Source organism: Pseudophryne corroboree, chromosome 2 (genome assembly GCF_028390025.1).
Source record: "Pseudophryne corroboree isolate aPseCor3 chromosome 2, aPseCor3.hap2, whole genome shotgun sequence".
Taxonomy (NCBI): Eukaryota; Metazoa; Chordata; class Amphibia; order Anura; family Myobatrachidae; genus Pseudophryne; species Pseudophryne corroboree.
Window position 1 is genome coordinate 1,011,640,561 of NC_086445.1, and position 26,651 is coordinate 1,011,667,211.

The 26,651-nt window shown below is 48.9% G+C and overlaps 1 protein-coding gene across 1 annotated transcript in view; it reads left to right on the plus strand.

Moving 5' to 3' along the window:
• The window catches only part of BACE2 (beta-secretase 2), a 110,764-nt gene that overhangs the window by 27,942 nt on the left and 56,171 nt on the right, over positions 1-26,651 (plus strand). The window contains exon 2 of the mRNA XM_063956597.1: positions 19,027-19,115. Within this exon, the coding sequence (XP_063812667.1) occupies positions 19,027-19,115 (89 nt within the window). The remainder of the gene's footprint in view (positions 1-19,026; positions 19,116-26,651) is intronic.

Genomic DNA, 26,651 nt, shown 5'->3' on the forward strand with positions numbered 1-26,651 from the left:
GAAGCCTTGGGACAGTCAGGGTCTCAACCCATGCCTGATCCTACAGCGCAGAGGCCGTCAGGGTCTCAGAAGCGCCCACTATCCCAGATTGTTGACACAGATATCGACACGGATTCTGACTCCAGTGTCGATGGCGATGATGCAAAGTTGCAGCCTAAAATGGCTAAAGCCATCCGCTACATGATTATAGCTATCAAGGATGTATTGCACATTTCAGAGGTAAACCCGGTCCCTGACAAGAGGGTTTATATGTTTGGGGAAAAAATGCAAGAAGTGACTTTTCCCCCTTCACATGAGTTAAATGAGTTATGTGAAAAAGCTTGGGATTCTCCTGATAGGAAAGTGCAGATTTCCAAACGGTTACTTATGGCGTATCCTTTCCTGCCAACGGACAGGTTATGCTGGGAATCCTCCCCTAGGGTAGACAAAGCTTTGACACGCTTATCTAAGAAGGTGGCCCTGCCGTCACAGGATACGGCCTCCCTAAAGGATCCTGCGGATAGGAAGCAGGAAGGTATCCTGAAGTCCGTTTATACACATTCAGGTACCCTACTGAGGCCGGCAATTGCGTCGGCCTGGATGTGTAGTGCTGTAGCAGCATGGACAGATACTCTGTCTGAGGAACTTGATACCTTGGACAAGGATACTATATTGCTGACCCTGGGGCATATAAAAGACGCTGTCCTATATATGAGGGATGCCCAGAGAGACATTTGCCTACTGGGCTCTAGAATAAATGCAATGTCAATTTCTGCCAGAAGGGTCCTGTGGACTCGGCAATGGACAGGTGATGCCGACTCAAAAAAGCACATGGAGGTTTTACCTTATAAGGGTAGGGTGAGGAATTGTTTGGGGACGGTCTCTCGGACCTAGTTTCCACAGCTACGGCTGGGAAGTCAAATTTTTTGCCATATATTCCCTCACAACCGAAGAAAGCACCGTATTACCAAATGCAGTCCTTTCGATCGCAAAGAGGCAAGAAAGTCCGAGGTGCGTCTTTTCTTGCCAGAGGCAGGGGTAGAGGAAAGAAGCTGCACAATACAGCTAGTTCCCAGGAACAGAAGTCCTCCCCGGCTTCCACTAAATCCGCCGCATGACGCTGGGGCTCCACAGGTGGAGCCAGGAGCGGTGGGGGTGCGTCTCCGAAATTTCAGCCATTCGCTCACAGGTGGATCCCTGGGCTATACAGATTGTGTCTCAGGGATACAAGCTGGAATTCGAAGTGATGCCCCCTCACCGTTACCTAAAATCGGCCCTGCCAGCTTCCCCCATGGAAAGGGAGGTAGTGTTAGCGGCAATTCACAAGTTATATCTCCAGCAGGTGGTGGTAAAGGTTCCCCTCCTTCAACAGGGAAGGGGTTACTATTCCACAATGTTTGTGGTACCGAAACCGGACGGTTCGGTCAGACCCATTTTGAATTTAAAATCCCTGAACATTTACCTGAAAAGGTTCAAGTTCAAGATGGAATCGCTCAGAGCGGTCATTGCAAGCCTGGAAGAGGGGGGATTTTATGGTGTCTCTGGACATCAAGGACGCTTACTTGCATGTCTCCATTTATCCACCTCATCAGGAGTACCTCAGGTTTGTGGTACAGGACTGTCATTACCAATTCCAGACGTTGCCGTTTGGCCTATCCACGGCACCGAGATTATTTACCAAGGTAATGGCGGAAATGATGGTGCTCCTTCGAAAGCAAGGAGTCACAATTATCCCATACTTGGACGATCTCCTCATAAAGGCGAGGTCCAGAGAGCAGTTGCTGATCAGCGTAGCACACTCTCAGGTAGTGTTGCAACAGCACGGTTGGATTCTGAATATCCCAAAGTCGCAGCTGATTCCTACGACGCGTCTGCCCTTTCTGTGCATGATTCTGGACACAGATCAGAAAAGGGTGTTTCTCCCGGCGGAGAAGGCTCAGGAGCTCGTGACTCTCGTCAGAAACCTCTTAAAACCAAAACAGGTGTCGGTGCATCACTGCACGCGAGTCCTGGGAAAGATGGTGGCGTCATACGAGGCCATTCCCTTCGGCAGGTTCCATGCGAGGATCTTTCAGTGGGATCTGTTGGACAAGTGGTCCGGATCGCATCTTCAGATGCATCGGCTGATCACCCTATCCCCCAGGACCAGGGTGTCTCTTCTGTGGTGGCTGCAGAGTGCTCACCTTCTCGAGGGCCGCAGGTTCGGCATACAGGACTGGGTCCTGGTGGCTACGGATGCAAGCCTCTGAGGGTGGGGGGCAGTCACTCAGGGAAGAAACTTCCAGGGGCTGTGGTCAAGTCAGGAGACTTGTCTGCACATCAATATCCTGGAACTAAGGGCCATATACAACGCCCTGAGTCAAGCGGAGCCTCTGCTTCGCAACCAACCGGTGCTGATTCAGTCAGACAACATCACCGCGGTGGCTCATGTAAACCGCCAGGGCGGCACAAGAAGCAGGGTGGCGATGGCAGAAGCCAGCAGAATTCTTCGCTGGGCGGAGAATCACGTGCAAGCACTGTCAGCAGTGTTCATTCCGGGAGTGGACAACTGGGAAGCAGACTTCCTCAGCAGGCACGACCTCCACCCGGGAGAGTGGGGACTTCATCAAGAAGTCTTCACACAGATTACAAATCGATGGGAACTGCTACAAGTGGACATGATGACATCCCGCCTCAACAAAAAGCTACAAAGGTATTGCGCCAGGTCAAGAGACCCTCAGGCGATAGCTGTGGACGCACTAGTGACACCGTGGGTGTTCCAGTCGGTTTATGTGTTTCCTCCTCTTCCTCTCATACCCAAGGTGCTGAGAATCGTAAGAAAAAGAGGAGTGAGAACAATACTCATTGTTCCGAATTGGCCAAGAAGGACTTGGTACCCGGAACTGCAAGAAATGCTCACAGAGGACCCATGGCCTCTGCCTCTCAGACAGGACCTGCTACAACAGGGGCCCTGTCTGTTCAAAGACTTACCGCGGCTGCGTTTGACGGCATGGCGGTTGAACGCCGGATCCTAGCGGAAAAAGGCATTCCGGATGAAGTTATTCCTACGCTGATAAAGGCTAGGAAGGACGTGACAGCAAAACATTATCACCGTATATGGCGAAAATATGTTGCTTGGTGTGAGGCTAGGAAGGCCCCTACAGAGGAATTCCAGCTGGGCCGTTTCCTTCACTTCCTACAGTCAGGAGTGACTATGGGCTTAAAATTAGGGTCCATAAAGGTCCAGATTGCGGCCCTATCCATTTTCTTTCAAAAGGAACTGGCTTCTCTTCCTGAGGTTCAGACGTTTGTAAAGGGAGTGCTGCATATTCAGCCCCCTTTTGTGCCACCAGTGGCACCTTGGGATCTTAACGTGGTGTTGAGTTTCCTGAAATCTCACTGGTTTGAGCCACTTAAGACCGTGGAGTTAAAATATCTCACGTGGAAAGTGGTCATGCTATTGGCCTTAGCTTCGGCTAGGCGTGTGTCAGAATTGGCTGCTTTGTCATGTAAAAGCCCCTATCTGGTTTTCCATATGGACAGGGCAGAATTACGGACTCGTCCGCAATTTCTGCCGAAGGTGGTGTCATCTTTTCATTTGAACCAACCTATTGTGGTGCCTGTGGCTACTCGTGACTTGGAGGATTCCAAGTTACTAGATGTAGTCAGGGCTTTGAAGATTTATGTAGCCAGAACGGCTGGAGTCAGGAAAACTGACTCGCTGTTTATCCTATATGCATCCAACAAGCTGGGTGCTCCTGCTTCAAAGCAAACTATTGCTCGCTGGATCTGTAACACGATTCAGCAGGCTCATTCTGCGGCTGGATTGCCGCATCCAAAATCTGTAAAAGCCCATTCCACAAGGAAGGTGGGCTCTTCTTGGGCGGCTGCCTGAGGGGTCTCGGCATTACAGCTTTGCCGAGCAGCTACTTGGTCGGGTTCAAACACGTTTGCAAAATTCTACAAGTTTGATACCCTGGCTAAGGAGGACCTTGTGTTTGCTCATTCGGTGCTGCAGAGTCATCCGCACTCTCCCGCCCGTTTGGGAGCTTTGGTATAATCCCCATGGTCCTTACTGAGTCCCCAGCATCCACTAGGACGTTAGAGAAAATAAGATTTTACTTACCGGTAAATCTATTTCTCGTAGTCCGTAGTGGATGCTGGGCGCCCGTCCCAAGTGCGGACTTCTTCTGCAATACGTGTATATAGTTATTGCTTAATAAAGGGTTATGTTATGTTGCATCAGGTTGTCTTATGCTCTGTTGTTGTTCATACTGTTAACTGGGTATGTTATCACAAGTTATACGGTGTGATTGGTGTGGCTGGTATGAGTCTTACCCTGGATTCCAAAATCCTTTCCTTGTACTGTCAGCTCTTCCGGGCACAGTTTCCTTAACTGAGGTCTGGAGGAGGGACATAGAGGGAGGAGCCAGTGCACACCAGTAGTCCTAATTCTTTCTTAGAGTGCCCTGTCTCCTGCGGAGCCCGTCCATTCCCCATGGTCCTTACGGAGTCCCCAGCATCCGCTACGGACTACGAGAAATAGATTTACCGGTAAGTAAAATCTTATTTCTCTGACGTCCTAGTGGATGCTGGGAACTCCGTAAGGACCATGGGGAATAGCGGCTCCGCAGGAGGCTGGGCACAAAAGTAAAGCTTTAGGACTACCTGGTGTGCACTGGCTCCTCCCCCTATGACCCTCCTCCAAGCCTCAGTTAGATTTTTGTGCCCGGCCGAGAAGGGTGCACACTAGGGGCTCTCCTGAGCTTCTTAGTGAAAGTTTAGTTTTAGGTTTTTTATTTTCAGTGAGACCTGCTGGCAACAGGCTCACTGCATCGAGGGACTAAGGGGAGAAGAAGCGAACCTGCCTGCTTGCAGCCAGCTTGGGCTTCTTAGGCTACTGGACACCATTAGCTCCAGAGGGACCGAACACAGGCCCAGCCTCGGAGCTCGGTCCCAGAGCCGCGCCGCCGGCCCCCTTACAGAGCCAGAAGCAAGAAGAGGTCCGGAAAAATCGGCGGCAGAAGACATCAGTCTTCAACAAGGTAGCGCACAGCACTGCAGCTGTGCGCCATTGTTACTCAGGCACACTTCACACTTCGGTCACTGAGGGTGCAGGGCGCTAGGGGGGGGGCGCCCTGAGCAGCAATGTACACACCTTGGCTGGCATAAATACACCACATATAACCCCCAGGGCTATATGGATGTATTTTAACCCCTGCCAGAACTCGCCAAAAAGCGGGAGAAAAGGCCGCCGAGAAGGGGGCGGAGCCTATCTCCTCAGCACACGGGCGCCATTTTCCATCACAGCTCCGCTGGAAGGACGTCTCCCTGACTCTCCCCTGCAGTCCTGCACTACAGAAAAGGGTAAAAAAGAGAGGGGGGCACTAATTTGGCGGTTTTAATACTAATAGCAGCTATAAAGGGAAAAGCACATTTTATAGTGGTATTCCTGTCTATATATAGCGCTCTGGTGTGTGCTGGCATACTCTCCCTCTGTCTCCCCAAAGGGCTAGTGGTGTCCTGTCCTCTATCAGAGCATTCCCTGTGTGTGTGCGGTGTGTCGGTACGATTGTGTCGACATGTTTGAGGAGGAAAATGAGATGGAGGCGGAGCAATTGCCTATTATAGAGTTGTCACCCCCTAGGGAGTCGACACCTGAGTGGATGAGTTTATGGAAGGAATTGCGTGACAGTGTCAGCTCTTTACGACAGACAGTTGACGACATGAGACAGCCGGCTACTCAGCTTGTGCCTGTCCAGGGGTCTCAAACGCCATCAGGGGCTTTAAAACGCCCGTTACCTCAAATGGCAGACACAGACACGGATACTGACTCCAGTGTCGATGATGAGGAGACAAACGTGACTTCCACTAGGGCCACACGTTACATGATTGAAGCAATGAAAAATGTATTGCATATCTCTGATAATACAAGTACCACTAAAAAGGGTATTATGTTTGGTGAGAAAAAACTGCCTGTAGTTTTTCCTGTATCCGAGGAATTAAATGAAGTGTGTGATGAGGCGTGGGTTTCCCCCGATAAAAAACTGATCATTCCTAAAAGGTTATTGGCATCGTACCCTTTCCCGCCAGAGGATAGGGCACGTTGGGAAACACCGCCTAGGGTGGATAAAGCGCTCACACGCTTGTCTAAACAGGTAGCACTACCCTCTCCTGATACGGCCGCCCTAAAGGAACCTGCCGATAGAAAGCTGGAGAATATCCTAAAATGTATATACACTCACACGGGTGTTATACTGCGACCAGCAATCGCCTCAGCCTGGATGTGCAGTGCGGGCCTGGCGTGGTCGGATTCCCTGACTGAAAATATTGATACCCTAGATAGGGACAGTATATTACTGACTATAGAGCATTTGAAGGATGCATTTCTATATATGCGTGATGCACAGAGGGATATTTGCCGACTGGCATCAAGAGTTAGCGCGCTGTCCATTTCTGAAAGAAGAGGTTTATGGACGCGGCAGTGGTCAGGTGATGCGGATTCTAAAAGGCACATGGAAGTATTGCCTTATAAGGGGGAGGAGTTATTTGGGGTAGGTCTATCAGACCTGGTAGCCACGGGAACTGCTGGAAAATCCACATTTTTACCCCAGGTAGCTTCTCAACCTAAGAAGACGCCGTATTATCAGGCGCAGTCCTTTCGGCCCCATAAGGGCAAGCGGGCAAAAGGCGCCTCATTTCTGCCCCGTGGCAGAGGGAGAGGAAAAAGGCTGCAACAAACAGCCAGTTCCCAGGAACAAAAGCCCTCTCCCGCCTCCGCAAAGTCCTCAGCATGACGCTGGGGCTTTACAAGCGGACTCGGGCACGGTGGGGGCCCGTCTCAAGAAGTTCAGTGCGCAGTGGGCCCACTCGCAAGTGGACCCCTGGATCCTTCAGGTGGTATCTCAGGGGTACAAATTGGAATTCGAGACGTCTCCCCCTCGCCGTTTTCTAAAGTCTGCTTTACCGACGTCTCCCTCAGACAGGGAGGCAGTATTGGAAGCCATTCACAAGCTATATTCCCAGCAGGTGATAATCAAGGTACCCCTCCTACAACAGGGAAAGGGGTACTATTCCACACTATTTGTGGTATCGAAGCCGGACGGCTCGGTGAGACCAATTTTAAACCTAAAATCCTTGAACACTTACATACAAAGGTTCAAATTCAAGATGGAGTCACTCAGAGCAGTGATTGCAAACCTGGAAGAAGGGGACTATATGGTGTCTCTGGACATCAAAGATGCTTACCTACATGTCCCAATTAACCCTTCTCACCAAGGGTACCTCAGGTTTGTGGTACAGAACTGTCACTATCAGTTTCAGACGCTGCCGTTTGGATTGTCCACGGCACCCCGGGTCTTTACCAAGGTAATGGTTGAAATGTTGATACTCCTTCGAAGGAAGGGAGTTTTAGTTATCCCTTACTTGGACGATCTCCTGATAAGGGCAAGATCCAGGGAACAGTTGGAAGTCGGAGTAGCACTATCTCAGATAGTGCTGCGCCAGCACGGTTGGATTCTCAATATTCCAAAATCGCAGCTGATCCCGACGACACGACTTCTATTCCTAGGGATGATCCTGGACACAGTCCAGAAAAAGGTGTTTCTCCCGGAGGAGAAAGCCAGGGAGTTATCCGAACTAGTCAGAAATCTCCTAAAACCAGGCCAAGTCTCAGTGCATCAATGCACAAGGGTCCTGGGAAAGATGGTGGCTTCTTACGAAGCAATCCCATTCGGCAGATTCCACGCAAGAACCTTCCAGTGGGATCTGCTAGACAAATGGTCCGGGTCGCATCTTCAGATGCATCAGCGGATAATCTTGTCACCAAGGACAAGGGTGTCTCTCCTGTGGTGGTTGCAGAGTGCTCATCTTCTAGAGGGCCGCAGATTCGGCATTCAGGACTGGGTCCTGGTGACCACGGATGCCAGCCTGAGAGGCTGGGGAGCAGTCACACAGGGAAGAAATTTCCAGGGCTTGTGGTCGAGCCTGGAGACATCACTTCACCTAAATATCCTGGAGCTAAGGGCCATCTACAATGCTCTAAGCCTAGCAAGACCTCTGCTTCAAGGTCAGCCGGTGCTGATCCAGTCAGACAACATCACGGCAGTCGCCCACGTAAACAGACAGGGCGGCACAAGAAGCAGGAGGGCAATGGCAGAAGTTGCAAGGATTCTTCGCTGGGCGGAAAATCATGTGATAGCACTGTCAGCAGTGTTCATTCCGGGAGTGGACAACTGGGAAGCAGACTTCCTCAGCAGACACGACCTCCACCCGGGAGAGTGGGGACTTCACCCAGAAGTCTTCCACATGATTGTGAACCGTTGGGAAAAACCAAAGGTGGACATGATGGCGTCCCGCCTCAACAAAAAAACTAGACAGGTATTGCGCCAGGTCAAGGGACCCTCAGGCAATAGCTGTGGACGCTCTGGTAACACCGTGGGTGTACCAGTCAGTGTATGTGTTCCCTCCTCTGCCTCTCATACCCAAGGTACTGAGAATCATAAGAAGGAGAGGAGTAAGGACTATACTCGTGGCTCCGGATTGGCCAAGAAGGACTTGGTACCCGGAACTTCAAGAGATGCTCACAGAGGACCCGTGGCCTCTACCTCTAAGAAGGGACCTGCTCCAGCAGGGACCCTGTCTGTTCCAAGACTTACCGCGGCTGCGTTTGACGGCATGGCGGTTGAACGCCGGATCCTGAAGGAAAAAGGCATTCCGGATGAAGTCATCCCTACCCTGATCAAAGCCAGGAAGGATGTAACCGTACAGCATTATCACCGTATTTGGCGTAAATATGTTGCGTGGTGCGAGGCCAGGAAGGCCCCTACAGAGGAATTTCAACTGGGTCGTTTCCTGCATTTCCTGCAAACAGGACTGTCTATGGGCCTAAAATTAGGATCCATTAAGGTTCAAATTTCGGCCCTGTCGATTTTCTTCCAGAAAGAACTGGCTTCAGTTCCTGAAGTTCAGACGTTTGTCAAGGGGGTACTGCATATACAGCCTCCTTTTGTGCCTCCAGTGGCACCTTGGGATCTCAATGTAGTTTTGGGGTTCCTAAAATCACATTGGTTTGAACCACTCACCACTGTGGACTTAAAATATCTCACATGGAAAGTGGTAATGCTGTTGGCCCTGGCTTCAGCCAGGCGTGTCTCAGAATTGGCGGCTTTATCCTATAAAAGCCCTTACCTAATTTTTCATATGGACAGGGCAGAATTGAGGACTCGTCCTCAATTTCTCCCTAAGGTGTTTTCAGCGTTTCACTTGAACCAGCCTATTGTGGTACCTGCGGCTACTAGGGACTTGGAGGATTCCAAGTTACTGGACGTAGTCAGGGCCCTGAAAATATATGTTTCCAGGACGGCTGGAGTCAGAAAATCTGACTCGCTGTTTATCCTGTATGCACCCAACAAGCTGGGTGCTCCTGCTTCTAAGCAGACTATTGCTCGTTGGATTTGTAGTACAATTCAGCTTGCACATTCTGTGGCAGGCCTGCCACAGCCAAAATCTGTAAAAGCCCATTCCACAAGGAAGGTGGGCTCATCTTGGGCGGCTGCCCGAGGGGTCTCGGCTTTACAACTTTGCCGAGCAGCTACTTGGTCAGGGGCAAACACGTTTGCTAAATTCTACAAATTTGATACCCTGGCTGAGGAGGACCTGGAGTTCTCTCATTCGGTGCTGCAGAGTCACATGCACTCTCCCGCCCGTTTGGGAGCTTTGGTATAATCCCCATGGTCCTTACGGAGTTCCCAGCATCCACTAGGACGTCAGAGAAAATAAGAATTTACTTACCGATAATTCTATTTCTCGTAGTCCGTAGTGGATGCTGTGCGCCCATCCCAAGTGCGGATTGTCTGCAATACTTGTACATAGTTATTGTTACAAAAATCGGGTTATTATTGTTGTGAGCCATCTTTTCAGAGGCTCCTCTGTTATCATGCTGTTAACTGGGTTCAGATCACAGGTTGTACGGTGTGATTGGTGTGGCTGGTATGAGTCTTACCCGGGATTCAAAATCCTTCCTTATTGTGTACGCTCGTCCGGGCACAGTATCCTAACTGAGGCTTGGAGGAGGGTCATAGGGGGAGGAGCCAGTGCACACCAGGTAGTCCTAAAGCTTTACTTTTGTGCCCAGTCTCCTGCGGAGCCGCTATTCCCCATGGTCCTTACGGAGTTCCCAGCATCCACTACGGACTACGAGAAATAGAATTATCGGTAAGTAAATTCTTATTTTTTACTTTCGTTTTTTGTTGTACTTTGTTTATAGAGTACTAGGAATGCGGGATTAGTATACTGTTTGTTTTGTAACAAAGGAATTGGTGTAAAGTTGCAGATTAAGGGGAACATGTACTAAGCGGTGATAAAAATGGAGAAGTGAGCCAGTGGAGAAGTTGCCCATGGCAGCCAATCAGCATTGATGTAACATTTAAAATTTCCATACTATAAACATATACAGAGCAGCTGATTGGTTGCCATGGGCAACTTCTCCACTGGCTCACTTCTCTGCTTTTATCACTGCTTAGTACATGTCCCCCCTAAGGGCCGGATTCAATTAACTGCGGCAGTTCACCGTGCAGGGAAAAGGGTCAGACTGTTACACCTGAGGCTAACCCCTTCCTTTTTTTTTGCGCGGTTAATTTGACTAACGCTGGTTAACCCATAGATTCCAGGAAATGTACTAGGAGCTACACTGAATGTTGCCCTAATTCAGGGGTGGGGAACCTCAGGTCCAAGGGCCGTATAAGGCCCTCAAAGCCACTTGATCCGGCCCGCCTAGGCTCACCTAAACGAGAGGAGATGACTAGCGTCCGCTGAGATTTTACCACTAGCGGGCGCCCGGCTCCTCAGCAGCAGCCGGTGGCAGGAACTCACTCCTGAGCTTCAGCTTCTGGCTCAGGCAGTGTACATGTGTGGCTGTGCGGCGCTATGGGAGAGACGTCATAACATCTCTCCCATAGTTCCAAGGAGAGGGAGGGGAGCGATCCGGAAGCAGGAGCAGGGATGGTGAGCATTGTGGGGTTTTTCTTTTTATTGTGTGTGTGTAAGCAGCACTACTAGGGGGCATAACTACAGGGGACATATCTAATGGGCCAGAACAACTGACAGGGCATATCTAATGGGCCAGAACAACTGACAGGGCATATCTAATGGGGCATAACAACTGACAGGGCATATCTAATGGGGCATAACATCTGACAGGGCATATCTAATGGGGCATAACAACTGACAGGGCATATCTAATGGGGCATAACAACTGACAGGGCATATCTAATGGGGCATAACAACTGACAGGGCATATCTAATGGGGCATAACAACTGACAGGGCATATCTAATGGGGCATAACAACTGACTGGGGGCAAATCTAATCGGGCATAACAAGTGACTGGGGGCATGACTACTGACTGGGGGCATAACTACTGACTGGGGGCATAACTACTGACTGGGGGCATAACTACTGACTGGGGGCATAACTACTGACTGGGGGCAGGCTAATTTTTAAGGTGATAACTTTTGTATGGCCCCCGAAGGATTTTATTAATATCCAAATGGCCCTTGGTAGAAAAAAGGTTCCTCACCCCTGCCCTAATTGAATGTGGCCCTAAGCATAATGATCTTTTGCTTTTCTTTTTTTTTTTACCCAGTTTTTTTCCCCCCCCATTTTTTTCAATTATTTTTTCTCCTCCAACTTTTTCCTTTTTTTGTGCTACTTTCTCCTTAATTTTGCAGCTTAGGCCTGGCACACACGTGGCACAATTGGTAAAGTTTATGTACAAACGATCTTGTGCATACACACTTGCTTATCGTCCGTCTGTGTCTGGCCATGCAGACCTTGTCTGAATATTCCTTTTGCACTTGTGACGTCCTATTCAATGGATTCTGCGGCTGATTTATCGTTCGGTCAGTTAGACGCTCATACAGGCCCGCAGATGTAACTGATTTATCTGCCGTGTGATATATCTGTGAGCAACGTGGTTCATGGCTATGGGGGAGATGTACTAAGCATTGATAAAAGTGGAGAAGTGAGTCAGTGGAGAAGTTGCCCATGGCAACCAATCAGCTGCTCTGTATACTTTTATAGTATGCAAATTATAAATGTTATGTCAACGCTGATTGGCTGCCATGGGCAACTTCTCCACTGGCTCACTGCTCCACTTTTATCACTGCTTAGTACATGTCATCTGGTGCACTCCGTAGGCCGATGGTCCACCAATCACAAAGTCTACTTTTTGTTAATGTTAAGCATTTTATTGCACGCTTATATCGGCAAAATAGGATTAAATGATGTGTATGTGCCGACGCTGTGTGCCAGTGGTGCATTGTAAAGCTCCCTGCGTCCACCTAGAACACGCATAGGACCATGCAGCGAGCCTGGGACAGGTGTATAACGCACATATAATACAAGCCTGCTGTCAGTGCCACCCTCTACCAGATTGCACCGGAGTCCAGATCTTTTTGTTTTGCCCGTTCTCTCCTTTTCTCTGACGTCCTAGTGGATGCTGGGAACTCCGTAAGGACCATGGGGAATAGCGGCTCCGCAGGAGACTGGGCACAACTAAGAAAGATTTAGGACTACCTGGTGTGCACTGGCTCCTCCTTCTATGCCCCTCCTCCAGACCTCAGTTAGAATTTTGTGCCCGGCCGAGCTGGTTGCACACTAGGGGCTCTCCTGAGCTCTTAGAAAGAAAGTATATTTAGGTTTTTTATTTTCAGTGAGATCTGCTGGCAACAGACTCACTGCTACGAGGGACTGAGGGGAGAAGAAGCGAACCTGCCTGCTTGCAGCTAGCTTGGGCTTCTTAGGCTACTGGACACCATTAGCTCCAGAGGGATCGAACACAGGCCCAGCCTCGGTCGTCCGGTCCCGGAGCCGCGCCGCCGTCCCCCTTGCAGAGCCAGAAGCAAGAAGAACGTCCAGAAAATCGTGGGCTGAAGACTCCAGGTCTTCATTAAGGTAGCGCACAGCACTGCAGCTGTGCGCCATTTCTCCCCATGCACACCACACACTCCGGTCACTGATGGGTGCTGGGGGGGGGCGCCCTGGGCTGCAATAAGAGTACCTTATATGGCAAAATAAACACATAATATAGTCAGCAAGACTATATATGTGTAAAATCCCCTGCCAAAAATATCCTGAAAAAAGCGGGAGAAGTCCGCCGGGAAGGGGGCGGGGCTATCTCCCTCAGCACACTGGCAAAACTGTGTATTATAGCAGCTATAGGGGACAAATCACTGTGTGTAGTGTGTTTCCCTGCATTATATAGCGCTCTGGTGTGTGCTGGCATACTCTCTCTCTGTCTCCCCAAAGGACTTTGTGGGGTCCTGTCCTCAGTCAGAGCATTCCCTGTGTGTGTGCGGTGTCGGTGTGGTTGTGTCGACATGTTTGATGAGGAGGCTTATGTGGAGGCGGAGCAGGTGCCGATAAATGTGATGTCACCCCCTGCGGGGTCGACACCTGAATGGATGGACATGTGGAAGGAATTACGCGACAGTGTCAACTCCTTACATAAAAGGTTTGACGACATAACAGATGTGGGACAGCCGGCTTCTCTGCCCGTACCTGCCCAGGCGTCTCAAAAGCCATCAGGGGCTCTCAAACGCCCACTACCTCAGATGGCAGACACAGATGTCGACACGGATACTGACTCCAGTGTCGACGACGATGAGACTAGTGTACATTCCAATAGAGCCACTCGTTATATGATTACGGCAATGAAAAATGTTTTGCACATTTCTGCTATTACCCCAGGTACCACAAAAAAGGGTATTATGTTTGGGGAGAAAAAGCTACCAGTGGTTTTTCCCCCATCTGATGAATTAAATGAAGTGTGTGAAGAAGCGTGGGCTTCCCCCGATAAGAAACTGGTAATTTCTAAAAAGTTACTAATGGCGTACCCTTTCCCGCCAGAGGACAGGTCACGTTGGGGGACATCCCCTAGGGTGGATAAAGCGCTCACACGTCTGTCAAAAAAGGTGGCACTACCGTCTCCGGACACGGCCGCCCTAAAGGAGCCTGCGGATAGAAAGCAGGAGGCTATCCTGAAGTCTGTATATACACACTCAGGAATTATACTGAGACCGGCTATTGCTTCAGCATGGATGTGCAGTGCTGCAGCTGCGTGGTCAGATTCCCTGTCGGAAAACATTGATACCCTAGACAGGGACACTATATTGCTAACCGTAGAGCATATTAAATATTAAAGACGCTGTCTTATACATGAGATGCACAGAGGGATATTTGCCGGCTGGCATCTAAAATAAACGCAATGTCCATTTCTGCCAGGAGATGATTGTGGACTTGGCAGTGGACAGGAGATGCAGATTCTAAAAGGCACATGGAAGTTTTGCCTTACAAGGGTGAGGAGTTGTTTGGGGATGGTCTCTCGGACCTCGTTTCCACTGAGACAGCTGGGAAGTCAGCATTTTTACCCCATGTTCCCTCACAGCCAAAGAAAGCACCGTATTATCAGGTACAGTCCTTTCAGCCCCAGAAAGGCAAGCGGGTTAGAGGCGCGTCCTTTCTGCCCAGAGGCAGAGGCAGGGGAAAAAAGCTGCAGCATACAGCCAGTTCCCAGGAACAAAAGTCCTCCCCCGCTTCCTCTAAGTCCACCGCATGACGCTGGGGCTCCACAGGCGGAGCCAGGTACGGTGGGGGCCCGCCTCAAGAACTTCAGCGACCAGTGGGCTCGCTCACGGGTGGATTCCTGGATTCTACAAGTAGTATCTCAGGGGTACAAGCTGGAATTCGAGACGTCTCCCCCTCGCCGTTTTCCTAAAGTCGGCTTTACCGGACAGGGAGGCAGTGCTGGAGGCGATTTCACAAGCTGTATTCTCAGCAGGTGATAATCAAGGTACCCCTCCTTCAACAGGGACGGGGTTACTATTCCACAATGTTTGTGGTACCGAAACCGGACGGTTCGGTGAGACCCATTTTAAATTTAAAATCCTTGAACACTTATATAAGAAGGTTCAAGTTCAAGATGGAATCGCTCAGGGCGGTGATTGCAAGCCTGGACGAGGGGATTACATGGTATCACTGGACATCAAGGATGCTTACCTGCATGTCCCCGTTTACCCTTCTCACCAGGAGTACCTCAGATTTGTGGTACAGGACTGTCATTACCAATTCCAGACGTTGCCGTTTGGTCTGTCCACGGCACCGAGGGTATTTACCAAGGTAATGGCCGAAATGATGATACTCCTTCGGAAAAAGGGAGTTTTAATTATCCCATACTTGGACGATCTCCTTATAAAGGCGAGGTCCAGGGAACAGTTGTTGATCGGAGTAGCACTAGCTCGGGAAGTGCTACAACAGCACGGCTGGATCCTGAATATTCCAAAGTCGCAGCTGGTTCCTACAACGCGTCTACTGTTCCTGGGGATGGTTCTGGACACAGAACAGAAAAAAGTGTTTCTCCCGGAGGAGAAGGCCAAGGAGTTGTCATCTCTAGTCAGAGGCCTCCTAAAACCAAAACAGGTGTCTGTGCACCTCTACACGCGAGTCTTGGGGAAGATGGTGGCTTCTTACGAAGCAATTCCATTCGGAAGGTTCCATGCAAGGATCTTTCAGTGGGATCTGTTGGACAAGTGGTCCGGATCGCATCTTCAGATGCATCGACTGATAACCCTGTCTCCAAGGGCCAGGGTGTCGCTGCTGTGGTGGCTGCAGAGTGCTCATCTTCTAGAGGGCCGCAGATTCGGCATACAGGACTGGATCCTGGTGACCACGGATGCCAGCCTTCGAGGCTGGGGGGCAGTCACACAGGGAAGAAACTTCCAGGGACTATGGACGAGTCAGGAGACTTCCCTACACATAAATATTCTGGAACTAAGGGCCATTTACAATGCCCTAAGTCAGGCAAGACCCCTGCTTCAACACCAGCCGGTGCTGATCCAGTCAGACAACATCACGGCGGTCGCCCATGTAAACCGACAGGGCGGCACAAGAAGCAGGATGGCGATGGCAGAAGCCACAAGGATTCTCCGATGGGCGGAAAATCATGTGTTAGCACTGTCAGCAGTGTTCATTCCCGGAGTGGACAACTGGGAAGCAGACTTTCTCAGCAGACACGACCTCCACCCGGGAGAGTGGGGACTTCATCCAGAAGTCTTCCAAATGATTGTACACCGGTGGGAAAGGCCACAGGTGGACATGATGGCGTCCCGCCTCAACAAAAAGCTAAAAAGATATTGCGCCAGGTCAAGGGACCCTCAGGCGATAGCTGTGGACGCTCTGGTGACACCGTGGGTGTACCAGTCGGTTTATGTGTTCCCTCCTCTGCCTCTCATACCCAAGGTGCTGAGAATAATAAGAAGGAGAGGAGTAAGGACTATACTTGTGGTTCCGGATTGGCCAAGAAGAGCTTGGTACCCAGAACTTCAAGAAATGATCTCAGAGGACCCATGGCCTCTGCCGCTCAGACAGGACCTGCTGCAGCAGGGGCCCTGTCTGTTCCAAGAATTACCGAGGCTGCGTTTGACGGCATGGCGGTTGAACACCAGATCCTAAAAGAAAAGGGCATTCCGGAGGAAGTCATCCCTACGCTGATTAAAGCTAGGAAGGAGGTGACCGCAAACCATTATCACCGCATATGGCGAAAATATGTTGCGTGGTGTGAGGCCAGAACGGCCCCAACGGAGGAATTTCAGCTAGGTCGATTTCTGCACTTCCTACAGTCAGGGGTGACTATGGGCCTCAAATTAGGTTCCATTAAGGTCCAGATTTCGGCTCTGTCGATTTTCTTCCAAAAAGAACTGGCTTCACTGCCTGAAGTTCAGACGTTTGTTAAAGGAGTGCTGCATATTCAGCCCCCTTTTGTGCCTCCAGTGGCACCTTGGGATCTCAACGTGGTGTTGAATTTCCTTAAGTCACATTGGTTTGAGCCACTTAAAGCAGTGGAACTAAAATATCTCACGTGGAAAGTGGTCATGCTGCTGGCCTTGGCTTCGGCCAGGCGTGTGTCAGAATTGGCGGCTTTGTCATGTAAAAGCCCTTATCTGATTTTCCATATGGATAGGGCAGAATTGAGGACTCGTCCCCAATTTCTTCCTAAGGTGGTATCAGCTTTTCATTTGAACCAACCTATTGTGGTGCCTGCGGCTACTCGGGACTTGGAGGATTCCAAGTTGCTGGACGTAGTCAGGGCCCTGAAAATCTATGTTTCCAGGACGGCTGGAGTCAGGAAAACTGACTCGCTATTTATCCTGTATGCGCCCAACAAGTTGGGTGCTCCTGCTTCAAAGCAGTCTATTGCTCGCTGGATCTGTAGTACGATTCAACTTGCACATTCTGCGGCTGGACTGCCGCATCCTAAATCTGTTAAAGCCCATTCCACGAGGAAATTGGGCTCTTCTTGGGCGGCTGCCCGAGGGGTCTCGGCTTTACAACTTTGCCGAGCTGCTACTTGGTCAGGTTCAAACACATTTGCTAAATTCTACAAGTTTGATACCCTGGCTGAGGAGGACCTTGAGTTTGCTCATTCGGTGCTGCAGAGTCATCCGCACTCTCCCGCCCGTTTGGGAGCTTTGGTATAATCCCCATGGTCCTTACGGAGTTCCCAGCATCCACTAGGACGTCAGAGAAAATAAGAATTTACTCACCGGTAATTCTATTTCTCGTAGTCCGTAGTGGATGCTGGGCGCCCATCCCAAGTGCGGATTGTCTGCAATACTTGTATATAGTTATTGCCTAACTAAAGGGTTATTGTTTGGAGCCATCTGTTGAGAGGCTCAGTTGTTATTCATACTGTTAACTGGGTATAGTATCAAGAGATGTACGGTGTGATTGGTGTGGCTGGTATGAGTCTTACCCTCAAAATCCTTTCCTTATTGTGTCAGCTCTTCCGGGCACAGTTTCCTAACTGAGGTCTGGAGGAGGGAGGAGCCAGTGCACACCAGGTAGTCCTAAATCTTTCTTAGTTGTGCCCAGTCTCCTGCGGAGCCGCTATTCCCCATGGTCCTTACGGAGTTCCCAGCATCCACTACGGACTTCGAGAAATAGAATTACCGGTGAGTAAATTCTTATTTTTCCTGTGTCTCTCTTCCCTTTGTTCCTGTAACCATTACATGTAAAACCTGTCCCCTCTCTCGCTCCTAACAATACTAAATTCTTGGCTCGGTCGCTGGTATTACTTTGTGCTAGGATGAGGTGAGGAAACGTATCGCGGTTGTGTATTTTGTAGTGTTATTGACTGGAATTGGTTCAGGATTGTTAGATTATTTCCAGAGCAAAGGGCCAGAACTTTTCTCACCTCCCACGCACACTGATGGTAAAGGATTTGGGTTTCTGTGTTTTTCGGAAGTATGTATGGATTGTGTATGAAAGATGCTCTTTTATTATTGCGACATGTGTAAGTGATGGTGACATAACTGAAAATACTTACAGTAGGCCCAAATGTATTTATCCTTAAAAAGTGATAAAGTGGAGAGTGATAAAGTATCAGCCAATCTGCTTCTTAACTGCCGCGTTACTAATGTTTGAAAAATTACTTAGGAGCTGATTGGTTGGTCATTTATCCGTCTCCACTTTATCCCTTTTTAAGGCTTAATACATTTGGGCCTTGTTCCTTAGGCCCCCATTTATCAAGTCTTGGAGAGTGCTAAATAGTAAAGTGATAAAGTATCAACCAATCAGCTCCTAACTGCCATGTCACAGGCTGTGTTTGAAAAATGACAGGAGCTGATTGGTACTTTATCACTCTCCAAGGCTTGATAAATCTGGGCCTCAGAAGGACATTTACTAAGCAGTGATAAGAGTGGAGAAGTTGCCCCATAAACCAATCAGCAGCTCTGTATCAGCTGTGAAAATCTGTACCTATAGTGACATCCATATAATAGTTAGAAGGTTCCCAAGGAGATGAGCAAATGATGATACAAAGGCTTTGCTGGCTGATGTATGTATAAGGAAAAGAATATAAAGTATCAGTAGAAGTGACAGGGGGGCTAATGTGGACTAATGAATGAATATTGTGTACCGATGGGACCCCCACGCATTGTGGGTGGGACTAGCCGGCAGGAAGAGTCACAGGGAATGTGACAGGCTGTAACCAGATGTTTTCTTTTTCTTGCAGCTGAATATTTTGGTAGACACGGGGAGCAGTAATTTTGCAGTTGCCGGAGCCCTAGATCCTTATATAAGCACGTATTACCGATCTGACCTGTGAGTATCGTGATCATTAGAGTCTGTGATATGTTCTGTGTTTGTTTACTGCTGGTACAAGCGTTTGTATGTATACCGCTGCTTACTGCAGGCTGGTGCATGGACTGCGCCACCTCCCAGGAATTTATAGCGGTGCCATGCTGTCTCCCTCCTCGGTTTCTCCTTCTGTGTATGATAGTGCCTGGGGTAAATACGCTTTCCTAGGAGCCGGGTTAACAATAGTCAGTGTAGTTTGTGTTAATGGTGGTCATTCCGAGTTGATCGCTAGCTGCATTCGTTCGCTGTGCAGCGATGAGGCAAAAAAAGGCACTTCTGCATATGCGGCGCAATGCGCACGCGCGAAGTACTATTACAGCGAACGATGTCGTTTCACACAAGGTCTAGCGAATCTTTTCAGTCGCACTGCTGGCCGCACAGTGATTGACAGGAAGAGGGCGTTTCTGGGTGGCAACTATCCGTTTTCAGGGAGTGTTAGAAAAAACGCAGGCGTGGCTGGGCGAACGCAGGGCGTGTTTGTGACGTCAAACAGGAACTGAACAGTCTGCAGTCATCGCAAGCGCTGAGTAGGTTTTGAGCTACTCTAAAACTGCACAAAACAATTTTGCCGCTGCTCCGCGATCCTTTCGTTCGCACTTCTGCTGAGGTAAAATACACTCCCAGTGGGAGGCGGCATAGCGTTTGCACGGCTGCTAAAAACTGCTAGTGAGCGAACAACTCAGAATGAACACCTATATACCTCCTCCTGTGTAATATAAGCATATTAACCCTCTGAGGAAATCCGAGCTAACCAGAGCAGGTGCGTTATTCCTTACCTTCTCGCTACTGACATGCTGCGTCACAACAGTTACATGTGATGACATCTGATGTCACAGCAGATAAAGCTGTGACTTCATCTGCGCTAAACATCCCCTATTGGCGCGCCAGTTCCCGGTTGTCTCAGCTGCGCTGACTATCATTCACCTTCAAAATTTGCATCTTATTTACATAACTAAAACTGGGAGAGACAAAACTACACTGCTATATTACACTGATCGATATGACGCGGGACTGAGTGTGAACCTGTGTGAGAAGGCCCCGATGCAGCGGCCGTGGCTTTTCCTCGCGCCAGCTTCCTTGTACGTGTGTAATACCAGTTCCTGTGTGCTTAGCGTCACTGCCCAGCGTCTCTGATACACTTTGAGCCACGCTTTGCGTGTTCTGCAATGTGTAAGATGCGGAAATTCAGTCCCGGGTAATTGTGGATAAAGTATAATGGTCTCCGTGAAAAAAAATAAAAAAATTCTAGTCAGGACAGGTGGATGGGGTCACGAGACGGAGAGAGGAGTCAGGTTTCTGACTTGTGAGTGTGAAGTTGATAAGATCTGAGAATTACACACAAAGCTGTGGGATCTGTCCGCTTTCGAGTTCCTCTAATCCCCCTGCATGGTGTGACTGGGAGCAGGTTACGCAGCGGGAAGCACAGTGACACGTATAACTGTGTCTGCCCAGGGCGTATGCGGCTCATACGGGTCCACGTCTGTTATCCTGCACCCGGCTATGGTTGTAGGAAGAGCCCTTAATGGACACCTGCCATCATTACTGGGAGCGACTGCAGGAAATGCTGTTTCCTCTTGATAAAACAGTGTCCGAGAATCGCACAGCTAACGCTCTACATGGTCACTTCGGAATCTGTATTATTTTTTTTTTTTTATATAACCTGTTATTGAGAGAGATTTATCAAAGCTCAGCTCCTGTCCTTTTTCAAACATAGGGGCCTATTTACTAAGCATTGGCGAGAGATAAAGTACCAGCCAATCCGCTCCTAACTGCCATGTCACGGGCTGTGTTTGAAAAATGACAGGAGCTGGTTGTCTGGTACTTTATCTCTCTCCAAGGCTTAAGCTGGGTGGGGCTGTTCAGCTGATTCACCAACCGAATGACTGTTAAGTGCATACACACTTACCAATCGTCTGTCCAATGTGTCCGCCCAGTTGTGCTGTCAGTCACCGGCGGTCCCTGCAGCAAGTGTCTGACCGCCTGTACACACAGCCAGATACGATTATGGAGGACATGTACTGAACAGTGATAAAAGTGGAGAAGTGAGCCAGTGTAGAAGTTGCCCGTGGCAACCAATCAGCTGTTCTGTATACTTTTATAGTATGCAAATGATAAATGTTACGTCAATGCTGATTGGTTGATGTGGGCAACATCTACACTCGCACTCTTCTCCAGTCTTTTCACTGCTTAGTACATCTCTCCCTATATCTGTAGATATGTCTGCCTTCACCTGTGCTGCAGGGCCGAAGCAATGTCTGTGAACGACACGTTTCACTGACATATCGGGGGTACACACCCGCCGACGGGCTTGTGATATATTGGCTGTTCGATTGAACAGCCGATCTGTCACTCAGTGTGTACCCAGCTTTAGTAAATAGGGTATGCGGACTCTAGTTCGACCACTATTGGTCGACGTGGTCTCTAGGTCGACAGGTCAAAAGGACATGAGTTTTTCACATTTTTTTTTCTTTTTTTTTTACTTTTTCATGCTTAACAATCCACGTGGACTACGATTGGGAATAGTAACCTGTGCCGAGCGCAGCGGTAGCATAGCAAGGCACCTTGCCTGAAGCTCGGGAGCCATGCGAGGGGACATGGTGCACTAATTGGGGATCCCGGTCACTGTATGGAGAAAACAACACTAAAAAAACCTCATGTCTTCCTTTTGACCTGTCGACCAATAGTGGTCAACCTAGACCAGTGATGGCTAACCTTGACACTCCAGCTGTTGAACTACACATCCCAGCATGCCCTGCATCAGTTTTAGCATGGCCAAATAGCAAAACTGTAGCAGGGCATGCTGGGATATGTAGTTCAACAACAGCTGGAGTGTCAAGGTTAGCCATCACTGACCTAGACACTGTTGCCTTAAGTGTGGTTGACCCTCCATACCACACCCAGTCAGTAGACCCCACAGTTTGTAACTTGGCAGTTTCGAGCTGATTGATTTGTAACTTTATCCCTCTGAACTTTATCTCTCCAAGCTTTTATAAATCTCCCCCAGTGTATGTAAAAGTTTATATTAATGAACAGACAGAATAACTGTGTAACATCCTTCAAAGCCAGCCTCACTGTCATGCGCTAGGGGCTGACGTCAGGACAACTTTGTTTAATAAAGCTGGTTGTGGGAAAAAGTTTTAAGACCTCTGCTGCAATAGCTTGAAACCTCCGCAGCCTGTAATGACACTGGGGTCTAATTCATGAAACGGTGAAAAAGTGTGGAGAAGTGAGCCAGTGGAGAAGTTGCCCATGGCAACCAATCGGTGTTGAGGTAACATTTGCAAAATGCATTCTATAAAATGAAACCTAGCAGCTGATTGGTTGCCATGGGCAACTTCTCCACACTTTTCACTGCTTCATGAATAGACCTCAATGTCCTAAGGCTGATAATGACTGTATAATGGGAGCTGACACCTGGACATACGAGAACTTGTAGGTGACCTAAGAGGGGAGAGATTATGATTGCAATGAGTGAATACCAGAGTAATGTTTCCATAATAATAATATGGACTAGTATTCCCTCTGGTCAGCTTCGTCCACAGCCTTCCTGGTACCTTGGGGTGGGTTTAATAAACCCCCAGGCGAATAGTGCGTGAACGACCCACCCTATTGTGTAAAACCACATAAGATAACGCAACAGCATACGTGTGATTACCCAGAAGAGGTTAATGCAGGCGGTGCAGGCAGTAGATAGTGAGGGCCCTGCTCGTGAGGATAATGACTAAGTGCTTGCGTGTTGTCACATAAGATGACCAAGGTGTGATGTCTGGGCTATAAATAGATGGTAACAATGTCTTTCCCCGGCAGCGATGTGTGACATTACCGGCTGCGGTAAGGTGCACATGTGCAATAACCAGATTGTACAATCAGGGTGAGTAATAGAGGTGGCGTCTGGGACACTTGTGCTGCCAGTCTCTGGACAGATGCAGCTAGTCTCTCTACTACTGGGGGTGCGGGAGTGGTGCTGCAGCTGGTAATGGCGGGGTGTATCAATCGTAATAATGCTGTAAAAGCCGTAAGTGCAAGTCCCGGAATAGCCTATCTTTACAGAGCGTGTGCCGCCTCTTATAGCAAAAATCATTGCGTGTCGCCCCCGTTTTCCGGGAGTGGCAAAGCCAAGGACTGCATCGTGAGATACAGTTTCCTCGGCCTAGCAAGCCGTCCTGCGATAGCCAGCCTGAGTAAGCCCATTGCGACCATCCGGTATGTTTAGTCAACATTCATCTTATCGACACGAGAATGTCGACACCTGATAAAATTTTGACAATGTCAATGGGTTTCGGCAGTACGGCCGTCACTTACCTCCCTTCAGCATGGACTGTGTACTAGTGTCTTCCTGCTGTGGCGGTGTCGGGTGATGCAGAGTTCTGGTACACTAACCCCAAGCCCCCTGCGGGCTGACCCAAATGTCGACATTCTACAGAGGATCCATGTTGACATTTGTACGCTTAAGAAAATAAAAAATGTGTTCTATGCCCCACCACCCGCCCCTCCAGTGCCAGCCCCCCCCTCTATAAGAACGCCGCCTGTTATTCCTCTGCCAGTGTTTTCTGGCTCAATAAACCCATGCTCACAGCAGGTCCAAAAATGCTTCTGCTCTTTTATATGTGACGTCCAGTGGAGTAAGAGCCAACATCCATGGGAAGCTTATTGAAACAATAGGACCATGGTTCACCACAGAGGTACAATGCTTGTGCCTCATGCCTCGGTAATGGGCTGCTACCCACGAGTGTTGGTTCAGCCCACAAGGTGGCTTTATTGTGTATCAGCAGCAGGTCATAGAAACATAGGTCCACTGTTTTACGGACCAAAGTTTGGTTCTGATGACGCAGGTAAAACCGAAAGTCAACAGTAGAAAGTGTGAATAATGTAGGGATCACCCCCAGAGTAGAAAGTGTGTATAATGTAGGGATCACCCCCAGAGTAGAAAGTGTGTATAATGTAGGGATCACCCCTAGAGTAGAAAGTGTGAATAATGTAGGGATCACCCCCAGAGTAGAAAGGGTGAATAATGTAGGGATCACCCCCAGAGTAGAAAGGGTGAATAATGTAGGGATCACCCCCAGAGTAGAAAGGGTGAATAATGTAGGGATCACCCCCAGAGTAGAAAGGGTGAATAATGTAGGGATCACCCCCAGAGTAGAAAGGGTGAATAATGTAGGGATCACCCCCAGAGTAGAAAGTGTGAATAATGTAGGGATCACCCCCAGAGTAGAAAGTGTGTATAATGTAGGGATCACCCCCAGAGTAGAAAGTGTGAATAATGTAGGGATCAACGCCAGAGTAGAAAGGGTGAATAATGTAGGGATCACCCCCAGAGTAGAAAGTGTGAATAATGTAGGGATCAACGCCAGAGTAGAAAGTGTGTATAATGTAGGGATCACCCCCAGAGTAGAAAGTGTGTATAATGTAGGGATCACCCCCAGAGTAGAAAGGGTGAATAATGTAGGGATCAACGCCAGAGTAGAAAGGGTGAATAATGTAGGGATCACCCCCAGAGTGAGTAGAAAGGGTGAATAATGCAGGGATCAACGCCAGAGTAGAAAGGGTGAATAATGTAGGGATCACTCCCAGAGTAGAAAGTGTGAATAATGTAGGGATCACCCCCAGAGTAGAAAGTGTATAATGTAGGGATCACCCCCAGAGTAGAAAGTGTGTATAATGTAGGGATCACCCCCAGAGTAGAAAGTGTGTATAATGTAGGGATCACCCCCAGAGTAGAAAGGGTGAATAATGCAGGGATCACCCCCAGAGTAGAAAGGGTGAATAATGTAGGGATCAACGCCAGAGTAGAAAGGGTGAATAATGTAGGGATCACCCCCAGAGTAGAAAGGGTGAATAATGCAGGGATCACCCCCAGAGTAGAAAGGGTGAATAATGTAGGGATCAACGCCAGAGTAGAAAGGGTGAATAATGCAGGGATCACCCCCAGAGTAGAAAGTGTGAATAATGTAGGGATCACCCCCAGAGTAGAAAGTGTGAATAATGTAGGGATCACCCCCAGAGTAGAAAGGGTGAATAATGCAGGGATCACCCCCAGAGTAGAAATTGTGAATAATGTAGGGATCACCCCCAGAGTAGAAAGGGTGAATAATGCAGGGATCACCCCCAGAGTAGAAAGTGTGAATAATGTAGGGATCACCCCCAGAGTAGAAAGTGTGAATAAAATGTAGGGATCACCCCCAGAGTAGAAAGGTGTGAATAATGTAGGGATCACCCCCAGAGTAGAAAGGGTGAATAATGCAGGGATCACCCCCAGAGTAGAAAGTGTGAATAATGTAAGGATCACCCCCAGAGTAGAAAGTGTGAATAATGTAGGGATCACCCCCAGAGTAGAAAGGTGTGAATAATGTAGGGATCACCCCCAGAGTAGAAAGGGTGAATAATGCAGGGATCACCCCCAGAGTAGAAAGTGTGAATAATGTAGGGATCACCCCCAGAGTAGAAAGTGTGAATAATGTAGGGATCATCCCCAGAGTAGAAAGGTGTGAATAATGTAGGGATCACCCCCAGAGTAGAAAGGGTGAATAATGCAGGGATCACCCCCAGAGTAGAAAGGGTGAATAATGTAGGGATCACTCGCTCCCCGTGTTCTCCTTTTCCACTTGTGCATTGTTGTATTTCCATCACGAGTCGCCTGCGTTCAGGTCCCGGTGAGGGGCAGAATGGTATCTGAGTTATGTGACGGGAATGTCGCTCTACTAGTTGCTGTCACACAGATATCGGACTTTACCTTTGTGTGTACTTTTGTGTTTTCTCTTGGGTGTTTTTATATATCATTGTGAAGTCTGTTGCTGATCCTGGGAGGGGTGGTAAACCTCATATATGAAAACTGCTCGTCTCCCCGTGTAGGAGATGCGGCATCAGAATCTGGTTCCCGTCGGCAACGCTTCCTTTCTATCCAGTTCATTGGGAAACCATAGACGACCCCACAGTGTGTTTCCTTTTCTCTCTCTATGGTTAGCTGTGACTCTCATTTTCAGGACATATTGGAAATGTGATAATGATTTATCAGAATGAATATTGGTGATATTCCCTTTGACGCAGGGAATATCTGTCGCGTCTGCACTGCCGTGGGGGGTGGGAAAGGTGGGTGTGAATTGCTTGTAGCTGGGGCGTCCGTGATTTCTGTAGAGATTGGTGGTAATTTACAGAGCGCACTGTACGCCCAGCTCTTGAGTCTTTATGTTTGCAATAGTGCACCTGGCACACAGCCAACTGGCGCACATCATCACGCACAGTGGAACGTACTCCCGCATGTTGCCTGTATCTTGAGGTGATTTTGGTCAGAGCATCATCAAACTGGCTCAGTGAGGCCATGTTGATGCAAATGGGGACATAAGTGAGATTTGCCGGTTTGTAACCGCTCTTCTAGTGTATGCCAGATGCAAGTTGCGCACTGACGATCTGTGTAGCGCTGATTCTGTGCACCGTGAGGTGTATACATCTCTGCATATGGGCTTCTATACACATTTGTTCCTTGCACTCCTACTTCATGCC